Source organism: Esox lucius, chromosome 15 (genome assembly GCF_011004845.1).
Source record: "Esox lucius isolate fEsoLuc1 chromosome 15, fEsoLuc1.pri, whole genome shotgun sequence".
NCBI lineage: Eukaryota > Metazoa > Chordata > Actinopteri > Esociformes > Esocidae > Esox > Esox lucius.
Window position 1 is genome coordinate 19,777,099 of NC_047583.1, and position 23,246 is coordinate 19,800,344.

Consider the following 23,246-nt stretch of genomic DNA (forward strand, 5'->3'; position numbering starts at 1 on the left):
GCAACATTTACCCTTCCAAGTAAGCCCAATTTCACAGCATTGTCCAGATGACTCCCGCTGCTCTCATGTTTTGCAATCCTTTCAGAAAGATGTTTCAAATCTTTGTAACCCATCTTCGACCAAGTATCATCTCTACCAAATTGCAGACATGGAAAACAGAAGAGTGCCTTCTTTTGTATGCTAACTTTCTTTTTCTTCAAAAACCACTCCACGGTGCTTAAGTATGAAATCCACTTTATTCATTTTCTCAAGTTATCTGGCGTTTGGGAAGCTAACAAGCTAGCTAAGACAATCTACCCTCCTAGCTCTTCTTGCCGACTTATTTTGGCGCCAGACAGACAAACAGCCAATCAGGTCTGAAATACGAAATGACACTGTAGTGGGGCTACCTGCTGTCAGCCCCACTTGGCATCAAATTTGTTTAATCTACATTGATCACACTAACATTCTGAGCATGCGTATTAATATTTTCACACGTACAATGTACATTACATTGTGAGAGAGGGGCTAGCCCTATATTCACGCTTAGCCTATGGCCTACTACTGCAAACTCGAATCGGCAGATGAAATAAAATCCTAACACAAATGATATGCAATTTAGGAAGATGCTATATTCATAGATAATAAATTATAGTAAATAATCTTCGAGAAATAAAAATAACAATTTTGTTGCAGTTCTTTCCATTGACAACAATGACAACAATTGCCCCTAATGACCAATCGCCCCTAAATATGCTAAACCATTTTCTACTTACACATGCATCAGTGTGTGTAAATTATTTTGTTAACTTTCTGAGGTGATGTAAAATAGACTTCTGTTTTGGTGAATTAAGACAATGAATAGCCTACTTTCAGCTATTGATCTATGTAGCTCAGCTGGTAGGGCATGATGCTAGAAAAAACAGAGATCTTTGTTTGAGTTCCACAAAATGGACAGATATTTTTGCCAATGGTTGTAAAAGTAGTGCTTTTGAGCCATAATGTGTTTGTAAAAATTGTGTTATGCACTGATATGTGCCCCATGTCTTTAAAAACACTTGCTTTCAATCTTGGAATTTCATGGCTAACTGATACAACTGTTACAATAGTGATTATCCTTATATAGTATGCACATACAGAATAAACAAGAAATTACACATCCAGCTAAAATTGGGAGGTTAAATAAAATAGTTTGTTATTCCCCAAAATCCCAGAGTGACTCATGTATTGCATAGGCCTGGCTAGAACAGAAAGATAATGTGAAATGTTAATGTTCACTGCCAGGCAAACCATTCTGGTAGCATGCTGGGCCATAAAGCATTAGTTTTTCCTAATCCATTTGGGTCTGATACATATCTGTGGAGTTAAAAAGAATTCCAAGTCAAAAGACTTTGTCAGTTAAAATGATTGGGTCTAGCCCTTATCTGTGAATTTAGTTTTCTTGCTTTACAGAACATTTTTAAAAGTTGTTAGTGAAAAGGGGATGGTTTTTGTTTATTTATGAATTACTTTTAATTTGGCGCAATACATTGAGGCACCTTTATTGCTATACCCTGGGGGCACTTATTTTGAAACTGCTAGTATTCTCCATTGCCCTTAGTGGCTCATTTACAAGTTACATTTTTGGATAAATGGGTCCATCCAGTGTGTTCCCTCTGCTGTGGAGCCCTCCTTGTTCGACCAATGTGTATTTCAATGTGTAATCTTCTGAACAGAAACAGGGTTAAGTATCGTTAACTTCCTAATTTGGGTTTTTCTAATATATTTTCTTTTCAGAAATTGTATGCTTCATTGGACAGGAATGTGGTGAAAGAAGAGAGAATTTTTGGTGAAAAGCAATGGGCTGGATCCTTTCCCTGTGTGTGCTACCCTGTGCCCACCACCACATGTGTTTCGCCTACATTAAATTAAAACTTATCAATTAAATAATGATTGAACTAATCACTTTTCAGATGTTTGATTCTCTACAGCTGTTCATCCACTGCAGGTTTACTGAATTATATTCACCATTATTCGATATCAACAATAAACGTAACCTTGATAACTTAAGTTAATACACCATACTACCTTGTGGTCCTGTGCAGCCTCATCAATTGGGACAGTTATGAGATGTGTGGGCCTTTGAGGCCTCGCACACCAAGCATGTATAGTCTTCCAGACAGAAGAGCTGGAGTTGTGTAGAACACAGAGAGACGTATATCCTGCTAAAGGATTCTTATGTCTCTACTGGGAAAAGGCCTTCTCACAGACAGCCTCTACAAAAGCTGTGGCAATATGACCTGATGTCTAGCACACAACCCAGAAGAAATTATTTCCAGGAAAAGACACTTAAATCTTTGAGTAGAATAACATTTCCAGTGATGAAATGTCTGATGATGAAATGACTCATTACACTACTTTGGTTTGTGGTTATCTGAGTCAGATTCTTTGTACCAGCATGTCTCAACTAGCATTATACTAGCACATTGATCTCACAAACTTGCATATTTCTGTGTGGCTATGTGTCATCAGATAACATGGTGTGAAGCTCTCCCACTCCATCTGGATGAAAATGGAGATAATTCCTGCAGTCTAGATAGAGGAAATAATTTAACATGGACACTATGGGGTTCCTGCATAAGGGATTTGTTATTGAGTCACTCTGGCATTTGGGTCCCTTCCCTTCACAACCAACTATACATTGTTTTACATTTTCAATGTTTGGTATTAAACTTTAGGCTATGTCCCGTTAGTAAAATAAATCATGTCATAAAATCACACACCAAGTCATGCAGGTGCTACTCAGAACAAGGTGGCCCATGACAGTACACATGCAAACACGAGAGCCGACATGTTCATAGCGCTCTGTTTCAACACCCCACCATCTGAGTGTGTAATAATCCCAGAAATACGCCTGTCGACAAGCTCCAGGGGCCAGAAATCTTTAAAGTTTGTCATATGTTAAAAGTTTGTTATAATTGTGATCATGTGGCAGAAATTTCATGCAAATATTTTAGTATAATATTTTGTAACACTAAATGTTTGCAACACTAAATGCTTGCAACACTGGTTGAAATTTGATAAAAACAGTACTGGTTGATTACCTTTGCCAAGCAAAATGTGTTTTCACAATGTGTTAAACAATTCACAAAAACATTGATTCAATCAGTATATACTTATCGGAGGATTTTATTTCACAAAATCTGACCGTAACAGTAAATGAAGATGTTGGGGTCAGTCAGTCAACACGTTTTGGTATTCTCAACACAATAAGTTAAGATGAACATTTTAAATGGAAAAATAGAACAACACAACATTATCACCACCTCAATAAGGGCTAAGGATGTCTGCCTGAAGCACACAATAGTATTTGGAAAATGCTGATGAAAAATCTGCTGATATTTTTAGTTTTTCTTAATGCAAGGATCTGAGCATGCCCCCTTTGTCATCATTATGATCCCATTGCAGTTTGGTTTTTTACCATTAATGGTGGAGACATTAACACAGTATTAGCAAGATCATTCACCAGATCTCCCTATCACTCTCTCTCTGGGCTTGTTTACATTACAACACATTCTCCAAGATATCTCGAAGACTTGATACACTAGATTATTTCGCTGTGTTAACTCGCAAGGTTGTGTGAACCCCCATTTTCGATAAAGTTCCCCAGGGGTATAGCAAGTGTGAAGACAATTCGGTCGGAACTGTATCAACGTCCTACGCAGTGCGCACGCACATCGCTCAATTTCCTGTTATTACTGCACACAATTCTGCATGGCTCTTCTTGAACATGCCGTAAATTCAACCGGTACGGAAATGACTAAGTAAACTAAGACTAAGTCTATCTAGCATTTCATTCACTCTCTTGTAACGTAAATAAGACTTCGGTCTCCATCCGCATGTTGGGAAGCAGGATCCGTCACTGGGGTTCCCCTACCTCCGAAGAAACCTGTGGCAGATCTGTAGATCAAGGTTTATGGCATCACCAGGCGGTCCAACAGAGAGCAATGGGTAGAGTCTCTCAGTAAATGTGTCTCGGTGTTTGAAGAGAAGTGTCATGTCTTTAGGGTCATAGAAGGAAATCTCGCCCCTGTCGTAGTCCAGCTGCACCCTGATCCTCTGGGGACTCCTCTTTAGAGCCATGTCGATATCTTCTAATGCCTTATACGTACCGCTCCTATGTTTTATGGCCCACATTCCATGAGCAGGAGTTAGATGGATTCCCTTCCTCCTGTCTGTGGATTTTTTGACCACGCCAACATTCCAAAGTGGATGGTCCCCCACCGCCACCTCCCAGCTGTGCGTCCCTGAGCTGAAGCCCTCGGAGCCCAGAACCGTTTTGGAATACATGAACCTCTCTGGGTTGTCCGGGAGCTTCTGCAATGGGTCCAAGTACCTCACACTGGTCAGATCCCCAGACACAGACAGACAGGCATGCGCTGTGTTGGGGTCCAGAATCACAGGGGCTTAAAAGACATCAAAACAATGCTCACATGGGATCAAATGCACATAGCATATTACGCTGTTATATTATTGTGCTAGGGGAGTAGGGTCAGTTCTCCTTCTCCACTATAAATACTGGTAGATCTAATGAATGCATTTTCAAAATGTTCCCTGTCTCCTGCCCCGTTTTAAACTTAGGAGGACATGAGGTCTTGACCCACAACTGTGGAGTGCAAGGCTTGAAAGACTCGTTGCCGTCCCTGTCCAAAGTCCTCCTGGTTGTGTTGCAGATCAAGATGATACCTGACGATTTCAGCTGACACTCTGCTGATAACCCCTCCCCCTCCCCCGGGTTGTCCCTGTCCTTGTCCTTCTGGTCATGCTTCTGACCTGGACTAAGTTTAAATAGACTCTAAACTCAGCCCACACGCATTTACAGTGAGGGAAATATGTATTTGATCCCTTGCTGATTTTGTATGTTTGCCCAATGAGAAAGAAATGATCAGTCTATAATTTTAATGGTAGGTTTATTTGAAGAGTGAGAGACAGAATAACAACAAAATAATCCAGAAAAACACATGTCAAAAATATTATAAATTGATTAGCATTTTAATGAGTGAAATAGGTATTCGACCCCTCTGCAAAACATGACTTAGTACTTGGTGTCAAAACCCTTGTTGGCAATCACAGATGTCAGGCATTTCTTGTAGTTGGCCACCAGGTTTGCACACATCTCAGGAGGGATTTTGTCCCACTCCTCTTTGCAGATCTTCTCCAAGTCATTAAGGTTTTGAGGCTGATGTTTGGCAACTCGAACCTTCAGCTCCCTCCACAGATTTTCTATGGGATTAAGGTCTGGAGACTGGCTAGGCCACTCCAGGACAACAGTTTCTGATTGAGAAGGGATCAAATACCTATTTCACTAATTAAAATGCAAATCAATTTATCTAATTTTTGACGTTTTTCTGGATTTTTCAGTTGTTATTCTGTCTCTCACTCTTCAAATAAACCTACCATTAAAATTATAGACTGATAATTTCTTTGTCAGTGGCCAAACATACAAAATCAGCAAGGGATCAAATACCCACTGTAAATACTCACTGTATTAATTATTACAATTTGTACTCTTAATATGTTCACCCGGCACAGCCAGAAGAAGACTGGTCACCCCTCTGAGCCTGGTTCCTCTCTAGGTTTCTTCCTACATTTGGGCTTCTTAGGGAGTTGTTCCTAGCCACTGAAATTCAACACTACTGTTTTCTCCTTGGGGTTTAAGCCCGAGTGTTTTGTAAAAGCACTTTGTGACAACTGCTGATGTAAAAAGGGCTTTATAAATACATTTGATTGATATTCTAAAAATACATATAAACTCATCAATCTCACTCACTGTGTGTAACAATCTCCTGCATTTTCTCCCAGACTCTGAACTGAAGGTTGCCCAGGTGTTTGGCCACGTCTATCAGAGTTCCTGAAACCCTTTCTGGATCTGCCAGCGCGCATGTGGCTCTGGAAGTACATTCGGGTGTCAGGGGTGTGCTGTAGGTCTGGTTCACAGGAGAACCAAGAGAACGTAGACTGAGTACTCACTTTTTCATTGTGGCCTTAAAGTTCTGCAAAACATGATATGAAAACATGTTCTGTGTCAATGTGTAATGTTGCAGTAGGATAAAGACATTCATGTTAGACAATGAAACACAATGACCAAGCCATGTCCTGACCTGCAGGAATGAAACTTCTTCAGCTCTGAGCTCCTCCTCAGTGGCTTGGATTGTGTTTGAAAGGGACGACATATCTTTACTCATCTGTTCAATATTCTTCTTCATCATCTGACTCTTCTGCTCCGCTTCGCGCCTCAGTGAAGCTATCCTGGCTGCTTCGTCATCCCGTAGAAACTGGTGAAGCTTCTCAAACGCCGTCTTAATCTTCTCCTCTGTGTGCTGGGCCTGGCTCTGGAGATTATGCATTATAATACAGTGCCTTTGGAAAGTATTCAAACTCCTTCAATTCCTCTACATACTGTTGTGTTATAGAATTCATAAATAATTATTTTGTTTTTATCAATCTACACACAATAACACCACTGCTTCACTGTATGAATGGTATTCGCCAGGTGGTGATCAGTAACTTGTTTTCATAAGATGTAGAGCTTGGCATGCAGGCCTATTAGTTAGAGTTTTGTCTCATCAGACCAGAAACATCGTGTTCCTCATGCTCTCAGAGTCCTTCAGGTGGTTTCTTGTATGCTTTTTACTCTGCCACTCTGCTGTCATGGTCTGATTGATGGACTGCTGCAGAAATGGTTGTCCTTCTGGCCAATTCTCCCATCTCTGCAGAGAAACTCTGAAGCTCTGTTAGAGTGGCCACCTGGTTATGGGTCACCTCATATAGACTTCTGTGTGCCTTTCTAAATAATTTCCAAACAACAGATTTGCCAGAGGTGGACTCCAATCATGTTCTGGAGACACCACAAGGATGATCAAAGGACACAGGATCAATACATTTCTAAAAAATGTGCTTTGTCATTATGGGGCATTGTGTGTAAATAAATGGCAAAAAATATATTTAATCAATTATTAATGTATTCTATAAAACAAAATGGAGAGAATGTAAAGGGGTGTGAATAATTTGCTAAAGGAACTGTTTAAACAGTTGTGCTTAAAAGTTTGTATATCCTTGGAGAATTAGTAATATATGTACCATTTGTAAAGAAAACGTGAGTGAGCAGAAAAACACATGGGATTCACATTCAGCTGTAGGTCAGAACAGAATGGCACAATCATAAAACAAAACATGGCAACAAAGAATAAAATGAACTGACCCCTGTTCAAAAGTCTGCCTACCCTTAGTTCTTAATACTGTGTATTGCTCCCTTTAGTATCACTGACAGCGTGTAGTATTTTGTTATAGTTGTCTACGAGGCCCTGAATTCTTGCAGGTGGTATAGCTGCCCCTTCGTCTTGGCAAAATGCCTCCAGGTCTTTTTTTGCTGTAACCCCTGGAGGGGCAACTTGGCCTTGTGCTTAGGGTCATTGTCATGCTGGAAAGTCCAAGAGTGTCCCATGCACAGCTTTCGTGCAGAAGAATGCAAATTGTCTGACAGTATTTTCTGATAACATGGTGCATTCATCATGCTTTTTTCAGTGGGGATGGTATTCTGTTCACTATAGGCCTTGTTGACCCCTCTCCAAACATATCGCTTATGGTTGTGACCATAAAGCACTATTTTGGTCTCGTCACTCAAATTACAGTGTGCCAGAAGCTGTGAGGCATGTCAAAGTGTTGTTGGGCATATTGTAAGAAGGCTTTTTTGCGACATTGGCGCAGTAGTCTCATTTCTGGAAACTTGTCCATGCAGCTAATTTTTTTTCAAGTATCGTCATATTGTGCTCATTGAAACAACCACACCGTCATTTTCCAGAGCAGCATGTATTTCTCCTGAGGTTACCTGTGGGTTTTACTTTGTGTCCTGAAAAATTATTCTGTCAGTTTTGGCTGAAATCTTTCTTGGTCTACCTGACCTTGGCTTGAATCAAGAGATCCCAGGATTTTCCACTTTTTAATAAGTGATTGAACAGATCTGGCATTTGCAAGGCTTTGGATATCTTTTTAGATCCTTTTCCATCTTTATAAAGATCCATTACCTTGTTACGCAGGTCTTTTGACAAGCTCCCCATAGCTCAGTATCTAGCCACTTCAGTGCATCCACGTGAGAGCTAACAAACTCATTGACTATTTGTACACAGACACTAATTGCAATTTAAAAAGCCACAGGTGTGGGAAAATTACCTTTAATTGCCATTTTCACCTGTGTGTGTCACCTTGTGTGTCTGTAACAAGGCTAAACATTCAAGGGAATGTAAACTTTTGATCAGGGCCTTGGGTTATTTCTGTTATCTTTATGATTTAAAAAGGAGGTAAAGAACTATGTGATGATAAATGGCTTCATGATTACTATCCTTAAATAAAGGACATTTTTTATGATCAGTCATATTTTCTAAATCAATGCCAAAATTTCACAATGTCTGCCAGGGTATGCAAACTTATGAGCACAACTTTTGTATGTTTTTTAAGCAAGGCACAAGGGAGTTAGGTATATGGCCAATATACCACGGCAAAGAGCAGCTCTATTGCTGTTACAAACCACTTACAAACGTAATTAGAGCAGTGACAAATTATGCAAAGTCATACCAGTTGTATATAGTCTCATATACTACAGCTATCAGCCAATCTACATTCAACATTAACATTAAGTTAAATCCAACTGCACTTTAATTGCAGGCTTTTTTCCACTTACCTTAATGTGCTCAGTTGTTTGATCATAGGTTTGTTGAACTTCAGTAAACATCTTCAGCTTCTCATGTAAATGTTTCAGGGCAGTCTGGAGTTGATTCTGGATTGAGACCAAACATTATGGAGGACTTGATCTCTGAATACAAAACTATGCAAACAGAGTATATTACTTTGCAGCTCCGTTTTCTCATACTACACCCACATTTTGTTCCCTCCCTATTTTCTAACAACCACTTTGTAACCTTGTCTCATCCAAACTCAAGAGAAGGTTAAAAGATTGAAACACCTTTACTCCAAGCACATCTGTCCAAGTCGTTCTGATTTGTATCAAACTGCCTGCTCAACTAGCAATTGCTGTCACACGTTTCGTAGGATCCATTCCTTAGGGTACCTAGACTATTTAGTTTGCAGGCGCCCAAGCCACCAGAAGGAGTCACTAGAGCACATCATGACAAGGCAGCCCTGTCCGACACTGCCCCCCAACATGCTGGGCCACCAGTCAATGTCAGTACGACGTGACCAGGATACCAACACCTTGCTACAGTGACACAGCTGTACTGACCGGCAGTGACAAGCCAATGAGCCACTCAGGACCACTTCTTGACACTCTGACACCATGTTGTTGTCATCACAGTATCCCTGCACCTACTAACAAAAAAGTACCAAATTATTTTATACTCATTTAAAATATATTAACAAAGATTCAAAACTACCTTGTGGTTCTTTAAAGCGTCATTGATAGGGACACACTGATGAGATCTGTGGGTCTTTGATGCCTGGCACACCAAACAGATAGGTTGTTTATCCTCCAGACAGAAGAGCTGGAGTTTCTCATTGTGCTGACTACAGAGAACTGCAGGTCTCTGCAGAACTGGAGCCCTCTGATGTCTCTGCTGTAAGAAGGACTCGCACAAATTCTTTAAGGCCCGGTTACAAGGAGGTTCTGACTTAGAGGACCTTCTTCTGCAAACTGGACATTCCCGAAAACCTTTCAGTTTCCAACATTTTTGCACACAGCTTTTACAGAAGCTGTGGCTACACGAGAGGACGACAGGGTCCTTGAAGATGTCCCGGCACACGGGACAAAATAAATCCTCTTCGGGGAAAGAAAATCTGGAAGCCATTTTATTTCTTGTCACTCATTCTAGAATGACGTAACAGGTCAAAGTCACAGTTATTGATTTAATGTCCAAAATGTCCTCTTGCAGGTGTAGAATCAAATCTCTCTGATCGTACTCGAGTCCCTGTGAGAGCGTGCGCCGTAGATATACTAAGCCCCAGAGAGATCTTCCACTTCACCTTCAACAGGTCTGTCAGTGAAGAACCGAGTAGAGATTAGAGGAAGGCAGGTGTCTGGTTCCAAAGGTAAACAGTTCCCTGTGTGTGTGTGTGTGTGTGTGCATGGGTGGGGCAAGGGTAAAACATGGGTTTGGCCGATTCCAAGAGCCTGCATGTCTATACAGACAGAAACAGAATAACAGAAGGAATGGAATTCTCTCTCTCATGAAGTGAGTGTTCTAGTGAGAGCAGGAGTGGGGGGGGGGGTGGTGGTGGGGGGTTTGGGTTCACAGTGACATTGTGGAGAGCCAAGCAAGTCCAGTCGAGGTCAGAGAGAGAGAGAAAGAGTGAGAGTAGCTGTGACTGTGTAGCAGGTAAGGCAGAGAGCAAGGGCCCTCATTTGTATCTGCCACTGCTGATTAATGAGATCCTCTCCCCTGTTCTCTGCTCCTGCTCCACGCGCTCCTCGTTGGCCCTCGTTCCGCTCCCCTTCCAGGCCTCATTTCCATTCGGATGGATAGAAAGAGGGAGCGAGAGAAAGAAAGAAACAAGAGGGGAAGGGAGCTGGTGTACATACAGGGTAGACCACAGACAGACAGGAGCGATGGCTCCATTTAGGGACACTATCCGAGAGGGACACTTGGCCATGACACACAATACATGTGAGACACGGTGTGTGTGGGGTTCCGGAGAGACAGTCTGTCTACACACCACGTTGGACGTGTGTGTGTATGAGAGGGTACAGTTCACTACTGTTTGTGTGTGTCGAGATAGCAGCTTGGGTCATGTGTGAGCACGTCAAACTGCTGACTCATCGTTTCGTCTCAACAGCGCACATACCGTGCTGTACGTACGCACACATTTTCTCGCGAACACATTTGCACCCAAACACACACGCACAGAAGAGCCAATAGGAGCCAAGCGCCTGGGGCAATCAGCCAATCGGCATAAAGCCACAGTCCTCTTTACCTCCGTCCCTGTCTCTGTGGCGTGGCTCTGTCGTGTCGGCCCAACGCGCTGACTCATCTGAGGGAGTTTTATTTCAGGCATGTGGTTTTACGGCAGAATTAGCAGTGTGACTGTGCATACTGCACTGTGGGTATGACGGTAACACAAGCTGGGATGGGACTTACATAGAAACAGAGACACAACTGAATATTTGGAGGCTTCAGTACATACTAGCATAACAAAGTTACAATATACACAACATTACATTATCATTTCAACTAAATAGTCAAAATTAGTCAGACATATAAAAAACTTGAAATTAGTCAGACAGGTCAAAAACTTTCAATCTCCAAAAAAGGCCAATACACAAACGCTTGTTAAAACGGACACACACAGACACACACAAACAGGCCAGCCTCCCTGGACTAGAGCCTAGCTTAAATGTGTTTGGCCTGTTTCTGGGTCTTGATGGCTAGGCTAACAGCCTCTGTTGGATGGGACGGCCATGGAAAGCACAAGACAGCAGTTTGTCCTGCAGCCCGGTTAGCGTGGCAGGTAGACGAAAGGATGGAAAATCTGAAGAGTGGCTACAATGAAAGCAGAAAGACACCTAGCCCTGCCACACTGTGTGTATACTGTGGTTTCAGCAAGTCCAACAGCAAAACAATGAGCAGCATACATCCTTCCTTCCATTCCTTCTGTCAACGCCAAACCACTGCGGCTGGAGAAACCCAAGGGTCAGTTCAGCCACTCTCTCTCTCCCTCATTGCCTCTATTTTTTCTACTGCTCGGTGTCTCTCTGCAGCCACGGCGCTCTCCCATCTCGACCTCACTGGGTCTCTCCATCCCCTCCCTCCCTGTGTAAAATGGGAGGAGGATTTATTAAATCCAGTCACAGAGTCTCTTCTCGCCGTACGTATCGGACGGCTGGTACTGCCACTTCCTGAAAATGAGACGGCGGCTGGATCAGGCACGTACTGTTTTTGATTAAACAACTGCTTGATTATATTTCACTCCAAGTCCATTTCCTTATTTGCAGCCCCTTGAGTCCTCTCTGGGATGGATTAACAACACGATTTAGTGTGTGTGTGTGTATGTGTGAGTCATGAGTGTATCAGTGTGGGTTTCTGCGCGCCCGTGTCTGTTTATACATGTTTATGAGTGTGTGTGCGTGCTTGTGTGTTCCTGTACTGCGTGATGTGGTGAGTGTATATGTTGCACAGCTCCAGTTACTCGGGTACTTTGATTACAAAAACTAATTAATCTTTATTCAGACGGGAGGGCCGTCGTCGTAAATCTCTCCCAAATACAAACATGGTATTTACAGCGTTATAATCGACGTGACCAAGTGGAGCGCTGGCCAATCCCCACTGTATCAGTCACACAGGGCCCTATTCATCAGGCCTTAAACGGACTAAAACATGGACATTACCTGTCCAATACGAAGTACTTCTTTCCACGTTCTGCTGCAATAATGAATACAACACGGTTTTTATACACAGAGGCCATGCAAGTGCGGATAGGGCCGTTCAGAAGCCCTGTCTGATTAAAAGTCCAATCTGATTTCTGCCATGGGTAATATTCAATTAGGCTGCAACCTGCCCCCTTTTAAACCTCCTCCCTCTCAGATGGAAGTGGATTTGAGAGACTGGGGGATTATGGGACGGGACCTCCCTAATGGGGTTTGGCGGAAGAGACACAGAGAGAGAAGATAGGACGGAGGAAGTGGGAGGGACAGTGAAAAGGCTGACAGAAAGAGAGAGCGAGAGAGAGAGAGCGAGATGGCTGGGTCTCAAGTTTCCTGTCTAAGTTGCCAGAGGTTGCTCAAGAAGCACTTTAGAAATGGGCTCCAGAATTCCTTCAGCATAAGTTGTTTCATAGTTTCCCTTCATTGTGGACTCCGAGGCTGATTTCCTTTAGATGGTGTCCAGGGCAGGGCTGTCCACACGTAGCGTCCACCATCAGCTAGCTGTTGGCCTGTCCATGACTCATGACACAGTCAAAGTCTCTGAAGCTAACATGCCCGTCACCGTCCTGGTCGGCCAGCCTGTAAAAGAGACGATTAACCGTTAGGAGAGGAAATGAGGGGAGTGGGAAAGAGAAGAGGAGATGGGCGAGAGTCTCTGTGGTAAGAAGCAGCCAGTTTTCCACAGCTGGTTCAGATTGTCTACCCCTAGAGAGCACAGCTAGTCAGCCACTGCCCTCCAGCCAAACTCTGGAACATTCTACAGCTGCTGGTGCTTCACAATGGCTGAGTTAATCTCCATTCTATAGTCATACCAACAGCCATTTCACAAACACATGGAAACACGCGTGGAAAAACACACACACACACAGCACAAGAGCTGGAATACAAACACAAATCTACAACATACTTAAAAACACACACGTCCATATATCACACACACACCACACCACACACACACACACACACCAGAAAGACACAAAGCAAACACACAGGCAGCCATGCACATGCGCTCGCACGCACTCTCACACCAGAGTCACTGGAGACCCGAGCCAGTGTATGAAGAAGCCGCCAGAGCAAATTGAATCATGTCGATGGAGAGAGGGGACGAAATTACAGCGCAATGCCTCGCTCTCCCTTTTTCCTCCATCTCCCCATCTCTCTCTATCACACACAAACACACACACACTTTCTGTCTCCCCTCTTTTTGTGTGATCTCTCTATATTCTGGCTATACTCTGTGTTTGTGTGTGTGTGTGTGTAAATACACCAGTAGTGTGGAGATTGGGGATCAACAGGGAGGAGAATTAAAGCAACATAACACAGGCAGTCAGTGGAAAATCCCCCCCCCCACCAGCTCGCCGTGTCTTCGCGTCTCGCTCCGCTAACGAGAGCTCTCAACGAGGGCTTTAAATGAGAGTGCTGTGATGATCCAATTAGGAATCTACTGCAGGGGGTCGTTCTGTCCTGCAGAAAAAGGGGTTCGGTAGAGAGTGTGATCCCCCCAATAAACAGGCAATCTCACCCTCCTCTGCCCTCTCTCTCCTGGAGGGTAAAAGAACGAGTGATGAACGCTGTTAATGCACTTTCCTGAGCTGGTGAGCGTGGCATTTTTCTTTTTTTTTTAAAACCACATTACCGCCGGCTGGCTGCACCATCTTTGAAAAAAGGTCTTTACCTGCTGGCCCTTCCTTCAAAAGCAGATCTTTTGCTACTACGGCAATTCACAGACTCGGGCCTAGGGACCCAGGTGATGCACGTTTCTGTTTGTGCTCCAGCGCTACACATCTGAGTGAAGGGTGTTAGGAACTCGATTCTTCTAGTCAATGGTCATTCCTGTTCACCACCTACAAGGGCAGGGGTCATCGTAAATGGGTAGAACTCCCAGTAAAGCCCAGTGGTTCTACTTGAACACTCACTAAGTAAATGCCCACATCCATCATAGGTTGGACAGGTTGTCGCACACCTGTCAGCTGCTGAAGTGCAGGTGTCAAACAGGAGCTCACGTGGTGACAGAAGGATCTCCGGACACTCAGAAACAATGCCGTTTCATGAATTAGACTGAAAACTGGATTGATTCTGAGTGTGCGGGGAGACCCTCTGTTCTGTTCAAAGGCAAAAAACTCTAGGAAGACTGTGAGATTACTTAAGGCTTGCCTGCGCAGATAAGAGGAGATTAATCTGACCTGCTTCTTTTGTCGGCTGTCATAAAAGCCTCCTGTATGCATAATGTTGTTTGTTTTGTCGTTGTCTATTAATCCCTATAAATATAGATATTTCTTTGCTCAACCTTTGCATCCGGCATTTATAGATTCTGGCCAAACATTTGCTCTGAACAGGAGTCGATTCTTTTCGATCGGCTTTGTAAAGCTAGCGGATCACTTGGGAGGTCTCCTGGACAGAGTTTGGGGAAACAAGGCCCGGCTACACCCTGCCCCCCACACAGGCCTCTGCCTCCTCCCCAAGCCCTCCTTCTCAGCTCCGCTAAGTGTCAACAACTGTCTACTACGGTTTGGTAAAGACCATCCGAATCCCCGTAGGACGGTGAGACGATGAAACCAAGTGACAGAGGGACAGAGAGAGAGAAGGACAAATGGAGAGTGATGTGAGGAGACAGTGCGAGAGAAAGAGATTGAGACAAAATGGGGAAAAAGGAAAAGGGAGCGAAGGAGGTTTATGGCACATTATATGAGGGAAAAAAAAATCATGATCATGACTTATTCCCCGTGCATGCGTGTGTGTGGGGGGGGGGGGGTGTGTGAGTGTGTGTCTTAATGTCAATTAAATAACCCACTGACCACATACCAGCAACACTTAACAAGTGACAGACATAAGGAGAAGGATCAAGGCACGTAACGTTGTGGCTTGATTAGCCTGGTGTTAGAGTAATCACACTTTGGAGGGAAATGTGTTTGTCTGTGTTGACAGTCTAACGAAGACCTGACATTGACCGTTCGCATGTCGCCTCGCGTTGTGGTGACAGCTATGAAATTACCATTACTGCCCAGGCTGTCACATACAGCTACTGAGACGGCGTGAGGGAGGGGAAGAAGAGTACGAGGGAAAGAGAGAAAGGGAGGGATGGAAAGAGGGGAACATAGAGATCGAAGGAGAAGACAGAGAGAGGGGTGCTGGGAGTAGACATGAACATGGTGTGAGAAAAGAGTTAGATGGAGAAACAGGGAGAGATAGAGAGGTTAGAACAGGTACCGAAAGAGATAGAGAGCCGAGCAAAGAGGAGCAGTTAGAGAAGAAGAACTAGAGACCGAGAAATAGCGAGAAAGAGGGAGAGACACAGGTGGGTCGAAATCACACACACACACACACACACCCACACACGTACTGTCTGGTTAATAATTGGCCTGGTCATTTGTAGTCCAGAGAAACAAGGTAGGCAAGTTCCCCAGCCAATCAGGGGCGTTAAGTGATCAATGAAGTGCAGGTGAGGGGACGACCATCCAGGGACCACATCGGCTCTGAGGCGTCACAGACAGCTGGACAGAGATCCAATCAGCCTCACTCGCCCTCCACAGAAAAACGCCACTCCCAGGGGCCCGTGGGGCTAGGACGCCGTGACGCAACGAGACAGGCAGCCCAGTCCCAGCGGCATTAATCACAGGGACTCCCGTTTCAGTTTTATCGTCCTTTACTAGGTTGTATGTACATTGTGCGCACACGCAGACACACAAAAACACAGCCCTTCTACGCCACGTGGAACAGGGCGGCCCAATGCTCCCACAGTGACTACACAGAGAGACGCAATCAGAGGAGACTGCTCAGTCTGTTCATTCACTTCATTACGTTACACTGATCTATTCATATCTAATTACATTTTCGGCGCGTGGCAGCTGTACGAGTTCGTGCGTATGGAGCAGACGAAATCTGCTCCAGTTTCCTCCTTTGCCTCACAATACACAGTGTTGCATTTTTAACCCAGTCAGTCAGTCACTTTAGGGTGATAATCCCAGTATTACCAAGCAGAGAATCAAATGTAGCATATAACTATGGATATAGAACAGATCTCCGTACATTTATTCCCAAACATACATTGTGCTGAGTGTAATCTGTGTGTGTGTGTGTGAGTAATCTCCCAGCTGCTTAAAATGAGAACAAGGCAAGAAGTTGAAAGCTTGTTTCCTTACAGTACACGCCATCACAAATTAAACAAAAAGATTTGGGTAGCAACAGTGTGTGTGTGTCACTCCAGGGTGGGCAGTAAGATATTGCCGGCCCCTTTAATGTGAATGCAGAGAAGGAATCAGCCCCCCTGCCGCCACTGAAATGACCCACCACTGGAGACCCGGGCTCTCACAGGGGGCTGCCCTGCTCTGTCTAGCCCAGGAGGATGGCCTCTGCTTGGGATGAGTCTGTGGAGCGGCAGGGGGCCGCTTGGGTCTCACACAGACCACATTACTAACTCATTTCACTCACCTGGGGAGGGCACATCAAATCACACGCATAAAGAATACGAGGGAGAGAAAGGATGGGTGGAGAGCAGAGAGAGAATGAGAGACCAGCCGAGCAGTGAAGAAATAGCAGTGAATGCAGACACACAGTGACACACTTACTAACCAAGTCTTTTCTCCTAATACGAGATGGCATGTAAGGAAACACAGGCTGTCAACTTCCTGCCTTATTCTAATTTCAAGCAGCTAGGGGATTATGTGGGATTTTGTATGCACACACACACACTAAAACACACATTCTGCCACGGTCAGAGGGGACCTGTACTACTGGAGAACTCGTACACTGTTCTGCTTCTGCTCACACACAAAGCCTGATGGGTACCCACAACCCATCAGCGTAGAGGCAAGCCTCTCTTATTAATAAGAAATGTGCTCTGAAACCAACGCTTTATTCATAGAAGATACAAAATGACAGAGGAGGCACATACTTCTCAATCTCCTCCTCCTCTCTCCACGGCACAGTGTTGTGCTGCTCAGATGCTCTGCGGAAAGAGGGGGATCGACAGAGGGAGATCAGCAGAGGGGGATCGACAGAGGGAGATCAGCAGAGGGGGATCGACAGAGGGAGATCGCCAGAGGGGGATCGAGAGAGGGAGATCAGCAGAGGGGGATCGAGAGAGGAGATCAGCAGAGGGGGATCGAGAGAGGGAGATCAGCAGAGGGGGATCGACAGAGGGAGATCAGCAGAGGGGGATCGACAGAGGGAGATCAGCAGAGGGGGATCGAGAGAGGGAGATCAGCAGAGGGGGATCGACAGAGGGAGATCAGCAGAGGGGGATCGACAGAGGGAGATCAGCAGAGGGGGATCGACAGAGGGAGATCAGCAGAGGGGCTGAGAGGAACGGCGTGGCCCTTTTGTACCCAAAAACATGCCTCTTTGCCTCTACGCTGAAAGCCCATTTCCTTCATCACAGATGGAAGAATGAAAGGCCTTCATCTTCACATGCGCGTGCACACACACACACACACACACAAGCATGCATGTGCATAGACGCACACAAACAGACATACACACACACACACACACACACACACACACAAGGATAAAAGGTCTTCCTGTTCTCCGTTAGGCCCTGGGGACCCAGCTGCGGGCCTGTCTGTCACAACTGGTTGAAACTCAGAGGTGCTGCTGGGAATTGGTGTGTTTTTTAAGGTAATTTGGGGGCTGTGTAGCGAGTCTAGACTAGAGCTGCTGCCTGATAAAAAAAAGAGGGCACAGATACAGACAGACAGACTGAAGAGTTACAGCGCCAGATCAGCATTCTCGTACTCCATGGGGATGTGTGACGCTTCTATGTTCTACCGTAGCTATACTTCATACATACTCTGTTTCTTGAGAGACCTTTCTGTGTTTTTTTTTTTAAATACTTTTTCCTCACCTCCTTTTCTCTTCCCTTTCTTCCCTCCTCCCCCTCCTCCTATCCTCCAAATGTCCACACGTTTGGTCCCTCGCTGTCCAAAACAATTTACACACTTCCCGTCCTCTTCCTCCTGCCTTCATTCTCATCTAAAAAGTTCAATGCATGAGAAATACACATGCAGCGAATCCCGCTGAATGCCAGGGACGCTGAAGGGCTCACTGAACAACGTGTGCTCACTGGTTTTGCATTCATGTTTCCTATTCCCTAGGCTTAAACGTAACGATTACCCTAACCTAACCTCAACTTTTAGGCCTAAACTTAAGCTAGCTAATGCTAGAATATAACAGCTAATGTCTTAACCAAAAGGTAATACTATGCAGAATTGTATTTTTTTTCTTCTAACCGGAAACAGCATTTCTTTAGTTGGGACCTGCCAAAAAACCTCACACACACACACACACACACACACACACACAAACAAGCTAGACAGGAAGAACAAATATCACTATTAATTTGTCTGATCAGCACATCTTGGCCTGCATTCATCCACTATGCATAGAGTAGAGTATCATTCCATTAGGCGATCTCAAGAGACGCTGGATTTAGGAGTAGGTCTTACGCATCTGTCCTACCTAGTCTATTATGATCTAAAAGGCTAAACAGATCCTTTTGTTTTTAACTGTTCATTTACCAGATATGAATGCTAAGAACACATTCCTATTTACAGCAACAAACTGGGAGAAATTAGGATTAACAGTCTTGCTTCGAGACAGGATGACAGGTTGTTTATTTCACCTTGTCTGTTTCAGGGATTAGAAACAGCAACATTTCATTTACTCTCCCAAACCACTGGATGACCCTGACACTACGAGGCTTCAGCATCCAAACTCAGCACTTCTGACTCTGAAACTGGGAACACACAAATACATACAAATACAAAAAAAACCTTCTCACATTTGTTGTTTGTTTGCTGTATGGATGACTCATTTAGAGTCAGAACTGGAGGCCTGCTATAAAAAGTTGAAAGAGAGATAAAAGATAAACACTAGTAGTAATTAAAATCATTTCAGGGCTGATTTTAAAGTCTTTTGGGATCTTTTGGTGTTGGTGTTCGTTAGTGAGGGTTCTGGGAAACATTGCCTGGGAGCCATCTCAGCATGATCTCTGTACACATCTGTAGGAAAGGGGGAGAACAGAGGGGAGAGGGGAAAAGAAACTGACACAACCAGAGAGAGAATAGTTGTGTGTGTGTGTACGCCCCTGATGTGTGTGTGTGTGTGTGTGTGTGTGTACAAATCTCTGAATTCACCTCAGTGTGACTCCGCTGGCACCATCTACAGAAGCTGGATCCGACTTTGTCCATGTCATCCCTTCAAACCCCAGCTACAATAGCAAGCTACATCAGATACGCCTTCATCTGAGGCCCTGTCAGTGAGGCTGCTTTAGTCTGTCACAGACATGACAAAACAAAAGAAAGCAAGGCGTGACATCACATGATACACCCGATGACACACCGGTCATATGAAACCGACTGGCAAACGGTCATATCTGGACAGGATGCCGCTAATGTCATAGTCACGTCAAAACGTTCGCATTGGAGTCATACCTGGGGGGGGGGGGGGGGGGGGGCTGCTACATTCATTCTCCTAACCTACCACCTTAACTCATCCTAATCCCTTAGCGGCATTCCATCTTGTTAAAACCCGGTGTAACTGATGTGACGTCTGATGTCACTTCCTGTCAACCGATACTAACTGGTTATTTGAAGCTGTAGTAGTTCACTGGTCTAAAATAAAAACGCTAAATGTTTTACGGATGCAAATACATGAATTCAAGATGCATGCACAAACATACACACACACACACAGAACAAACACACACACACACACACACCTCACCCAACATGGCTCCAATCCTAATTTTGGAAGAATGAGGGCTTTGTAATTCAACTGGCTGGCCTTGTAACTCTCTAGCAACACCTTGTTCACTGGCTTAGATGGCTGTACACTCAATCAAGGTACTAGGCAGGAGAGGGTGATCCCTTCTGTGCATGAGGATTGTCCTCTAGACAAGCATCAGATAAGCTTGAGAGGACAAATATCTTGACATCAACCATCCCGTGTCCGCTGAGAGCTGCTGCGATCAGCCATCCAATAACAAATTGGATATCACAAATTTGGATACATTTTTTTTTTAAATAAATTCATTTTAATTTATACACACTCATTTTAATACAGGCTTGCAGTGCCGTTAAATGTTTTACTCAATTTAATAATTCCCCCATATGAACCTGCTGTGGGCCGTATTGAATGGGATTGTGGGCTGCATGGGGACATATTTGGTCCAACCCCAGTGGTAATGACATGACAGTGTAAAATCAATTCATTCACAGGGGCACAGTTTATGCTGAGGCGGAGAGTGATGCAGCGCCTGGTCGTGCTGTGGTTCATCCACCGCTGTTTGGTCCACCCAGGTGAGGCGCAGGTCTAAGTGGATTACCTCAGGTTTCACTCTGCTGCTGTGATCTGAGCTCAGATGTGTCACACACCACCTCCCAAATGTCAGACCCAGTGGACCCTTCTCTATCCGTCCCACAGGACTTCTCCCCACCTCTCCCCCCAACCCTCCTCTGTCTTCATCTTTTCATACCTGTCCTCTCTCTTCCTCCCTCTCTCGGGACTATATAGCTAGAGGTCTGCTAAATCTACCTCTAAATACTGTATCCTACTAAACCCAATCTACTGTAGCAGCCTCTCTCTCTCTTATAGCAATCGGCCCCCTCCCTCCTCCCTCTCTCAACAACTCTCTCTTCATATTCTATACCCCCCCCCCCAATAACTCGGTCTGAGGGGTAGTGTCAGTTAAAGAATATCCTACAGTATATCAGAGATTAAAAGGGGATAGAATATGTAACAGGGCTGCCCGACTTAGCGACTGCGTTGCTGTGCCTGCACAGAGGCTCATAATCCCTTGTTGCCATGGCGCGAGGGAGCCATGGCAGGAGATGTCACAGAGGGCACATGGGTATTCCCGGAATCTGATTGGATGATCTGGAGAGTTGGGGCGATGGTGCCAGAGATACAAAGAGGAAGAGCAGACCACAAGAGTGCATGGACTCGCTCACTCACTCACTCACACTCACACACACACACACACACACAGACACACACACACACACACACACACACACACACACACACACTTTATTGTTGTCTCTCTGACAAACTGAATCTAGATTTTAAAAAGCATACATTACTCAGGGACATGCACATCACTGAGAGACAAACACACACACAGACTGACAGAGAGAGAGCAAGAGATTAGGAGATGCCAGCTACTGAGAGATGGTAATCATTTAATCCCCTATACTCAGTACCTGACTACCCAGCCACACACTAGAGGGATAGAGGGAGAAAATAGCAAGGGAGGGATGGAGGGAGCAAAGAGACAGAATCGCAAACCTTTCAGTATCACAGTGATCTGATGGCAATCTGTGAGGGTTAAAAAGTAGGAGAAACGACTTGACTCTGGACCAAGAACCACGTGGGAATGTGGAGAGATAGAATGCTATTTATCCAGTGAAAGAAGGAGAATAGAAACTGAGAGAAAGCGAGAAGAAAAAGACAGGAGAAGACTTCCTTTGCCAATGTAAACTTAGATTTCCTATGCCAAAAAAGCCCTTTCAATTGAATTTGAAGAGAGAGAGAGAAGACTTGCTTATGCAATGTAAACACGTTTCCCATGCCAATAAAGGCCTTTAAATTAAATTGATTTGAAGACAGACACCAGGAGAGAAGACAAATAAAGGGTGAGAGAGAGAGAGAGACATTTCCAGAATATTAAATACTGTATCAAAAACACCACAGCACTTTTCACAGAGCTCACCTGTCACTTCTGAAATGAGAGACGGGAGAACTGCAGACCCGAGATGTGCCAACACGTCACGCACACACAAACAAACACCCCTCTACTGACCCCCACCTCCCAACCCAACCCCTCCACCTCAATTCCACACATCCTCCCTCCTCCCTTCGCTTCACCTTCCTCATTTATGGAACACATCCATCTCTATTGCTAACAAATTCCTTTCATCCGTATCTGTTGGCATACATCACCTCTCCCTCTCCCTTCTTCTTTCTCCTTGTCCCTCTCTCCCTCCAATTACTGTCAGAGACAGAGATGCAACACGGTTAAAACAACAAAGGAACCTTGCCTTTTTTATATCTGGCTTACAGGTAATAAGCACACGGGAAAAAGTACCTGAAATGTCAACAGAAACATAAGAATGTGTAGAGGCGTGTGTGTGTTTTCGCACCATGGCTTTGTTTCAACAGTGACTGCGTTTGTTTACTTCCTCCCAGCGGGGTGGGTATTCATTGCAGCCCCTCAAGTTTTTCCACACACACAAACCTCTACACGTATGATTAAGTGGAAGCGCCCCTCATCTGACTTCCGGTAACCTATGACCTTTCGCAAAAAAAAGCGCGCCAGCAACTGATCAGCCTCAGATAGGGGACGGCAGAGGATTTGATATCAGGCGACAACACCCAAAGTGCACCCCTTCCCAGCTTACTGACAACTGCTTGTTTCATAGACGGCGACTGACAATCCCGAAACCCACGGAAATGGGAATTCACGGGAAAAGTTAATAGTGTGTCTTTTCGTCTCAACTTATGCTTTCACACTCCCAAAAACCAACCTGCCATTGTCTCCCCCCCAGTCTCTCCCTCCCCCTCTCACTATCTGTATCTCTCACTCCCCAAGCAGTCATTCTCTCAATCATGCCTTTCTCCTTGTTCTTTCACACTCTCCTTGATTCACAAAACACACTGACACACACAGACATACCAAAAAACACACACACCTACATGGCTTACAGGCAATTCCACACAAAAACAGAGATCCCAAATGAATGGATGTGATGGAAAATAAGATATCAATGGTCGTTTATTGTAAATTAGTCGTATAATTTGATTTATACAGTGCCTGTATGCTATTCAGACCCCTTTACTTTCTCCACATGTTGTTGTTTTACAG

The 23,246-nt window shown here is 44.5% G+C and overlaps 2 protein-coding genes across 5 annotated transcripts in view; both read right to left on the bottom strand.

The window, feature by feature from the left end:
• Positions 1–3,129: 3,129 nt before the first annotated feature.
• On the bottom strand, positions 3,130–10,084 carry LOC105015459 (nuclear factor 7, brain). 3 transcript variants are annotated; one of them, XM_020054218.3, is made up of 6 exons: positions 9,405–10,074; positions 8,696–8,791; positions 6,120–6,350; positions 5,989–6,011; positions 5,789–5,907; positions 3,130–4,424 (listed from the first exon to the last, which is right to left on the bottom strand). In XM_020054218.3, the coding sequence occupies exons 1-6, from the start codon at positions 9,813–9,815 to the stop codon at positions 3,892–3,894; spliced, it is 1,413 nt and encodes a 470-aa protein (XP_019909777.2). In that variant the 5' UTR covers positions 9,816–10,074; the 3' UTR covers positions 3,130–3,891. The 3 variants fall into 3 exon arrangements, with proteins under 3 accessions (XP_019909777.2, XP_019909775.2, XP_019909776.2); XM_020054216.3 differs by having other exon boundaries at positions 5,989–6,350; positions 9,405–10,084; XM_020054217.3 differs by lacking the exon at positions 5,989–6,011 and having other exon boundaries at positions 5,789–5,945; positions 9,405–10,082.
• Positions 10,085–10,244: 160 nt separating this feature from the next.
• efcab11 (EF-hand calcium binding domain 11) overlaps positions 10,245–23,246 on the bottom strand; it is a 43,220-nt gene continuing 30,218 nt past the window's right edge. Inside the window, exon 6 of one of the 2 annotated variants that reach the window (XM_010878593.4) lies at positions 10,245–12,964. In XM_010878593.4, coding sequence (XP_010876895.1) covers positions 12,883–12,964 — 82 coding nt within the window. In that variant the 3' untranslated portion in view covers positions 10,245–12,882. The remainder of the gene's footprint in view (positions 12,965–23,246) is intronic. The other variant, XR_002197922.2, reaches the window with a different exon arrangement.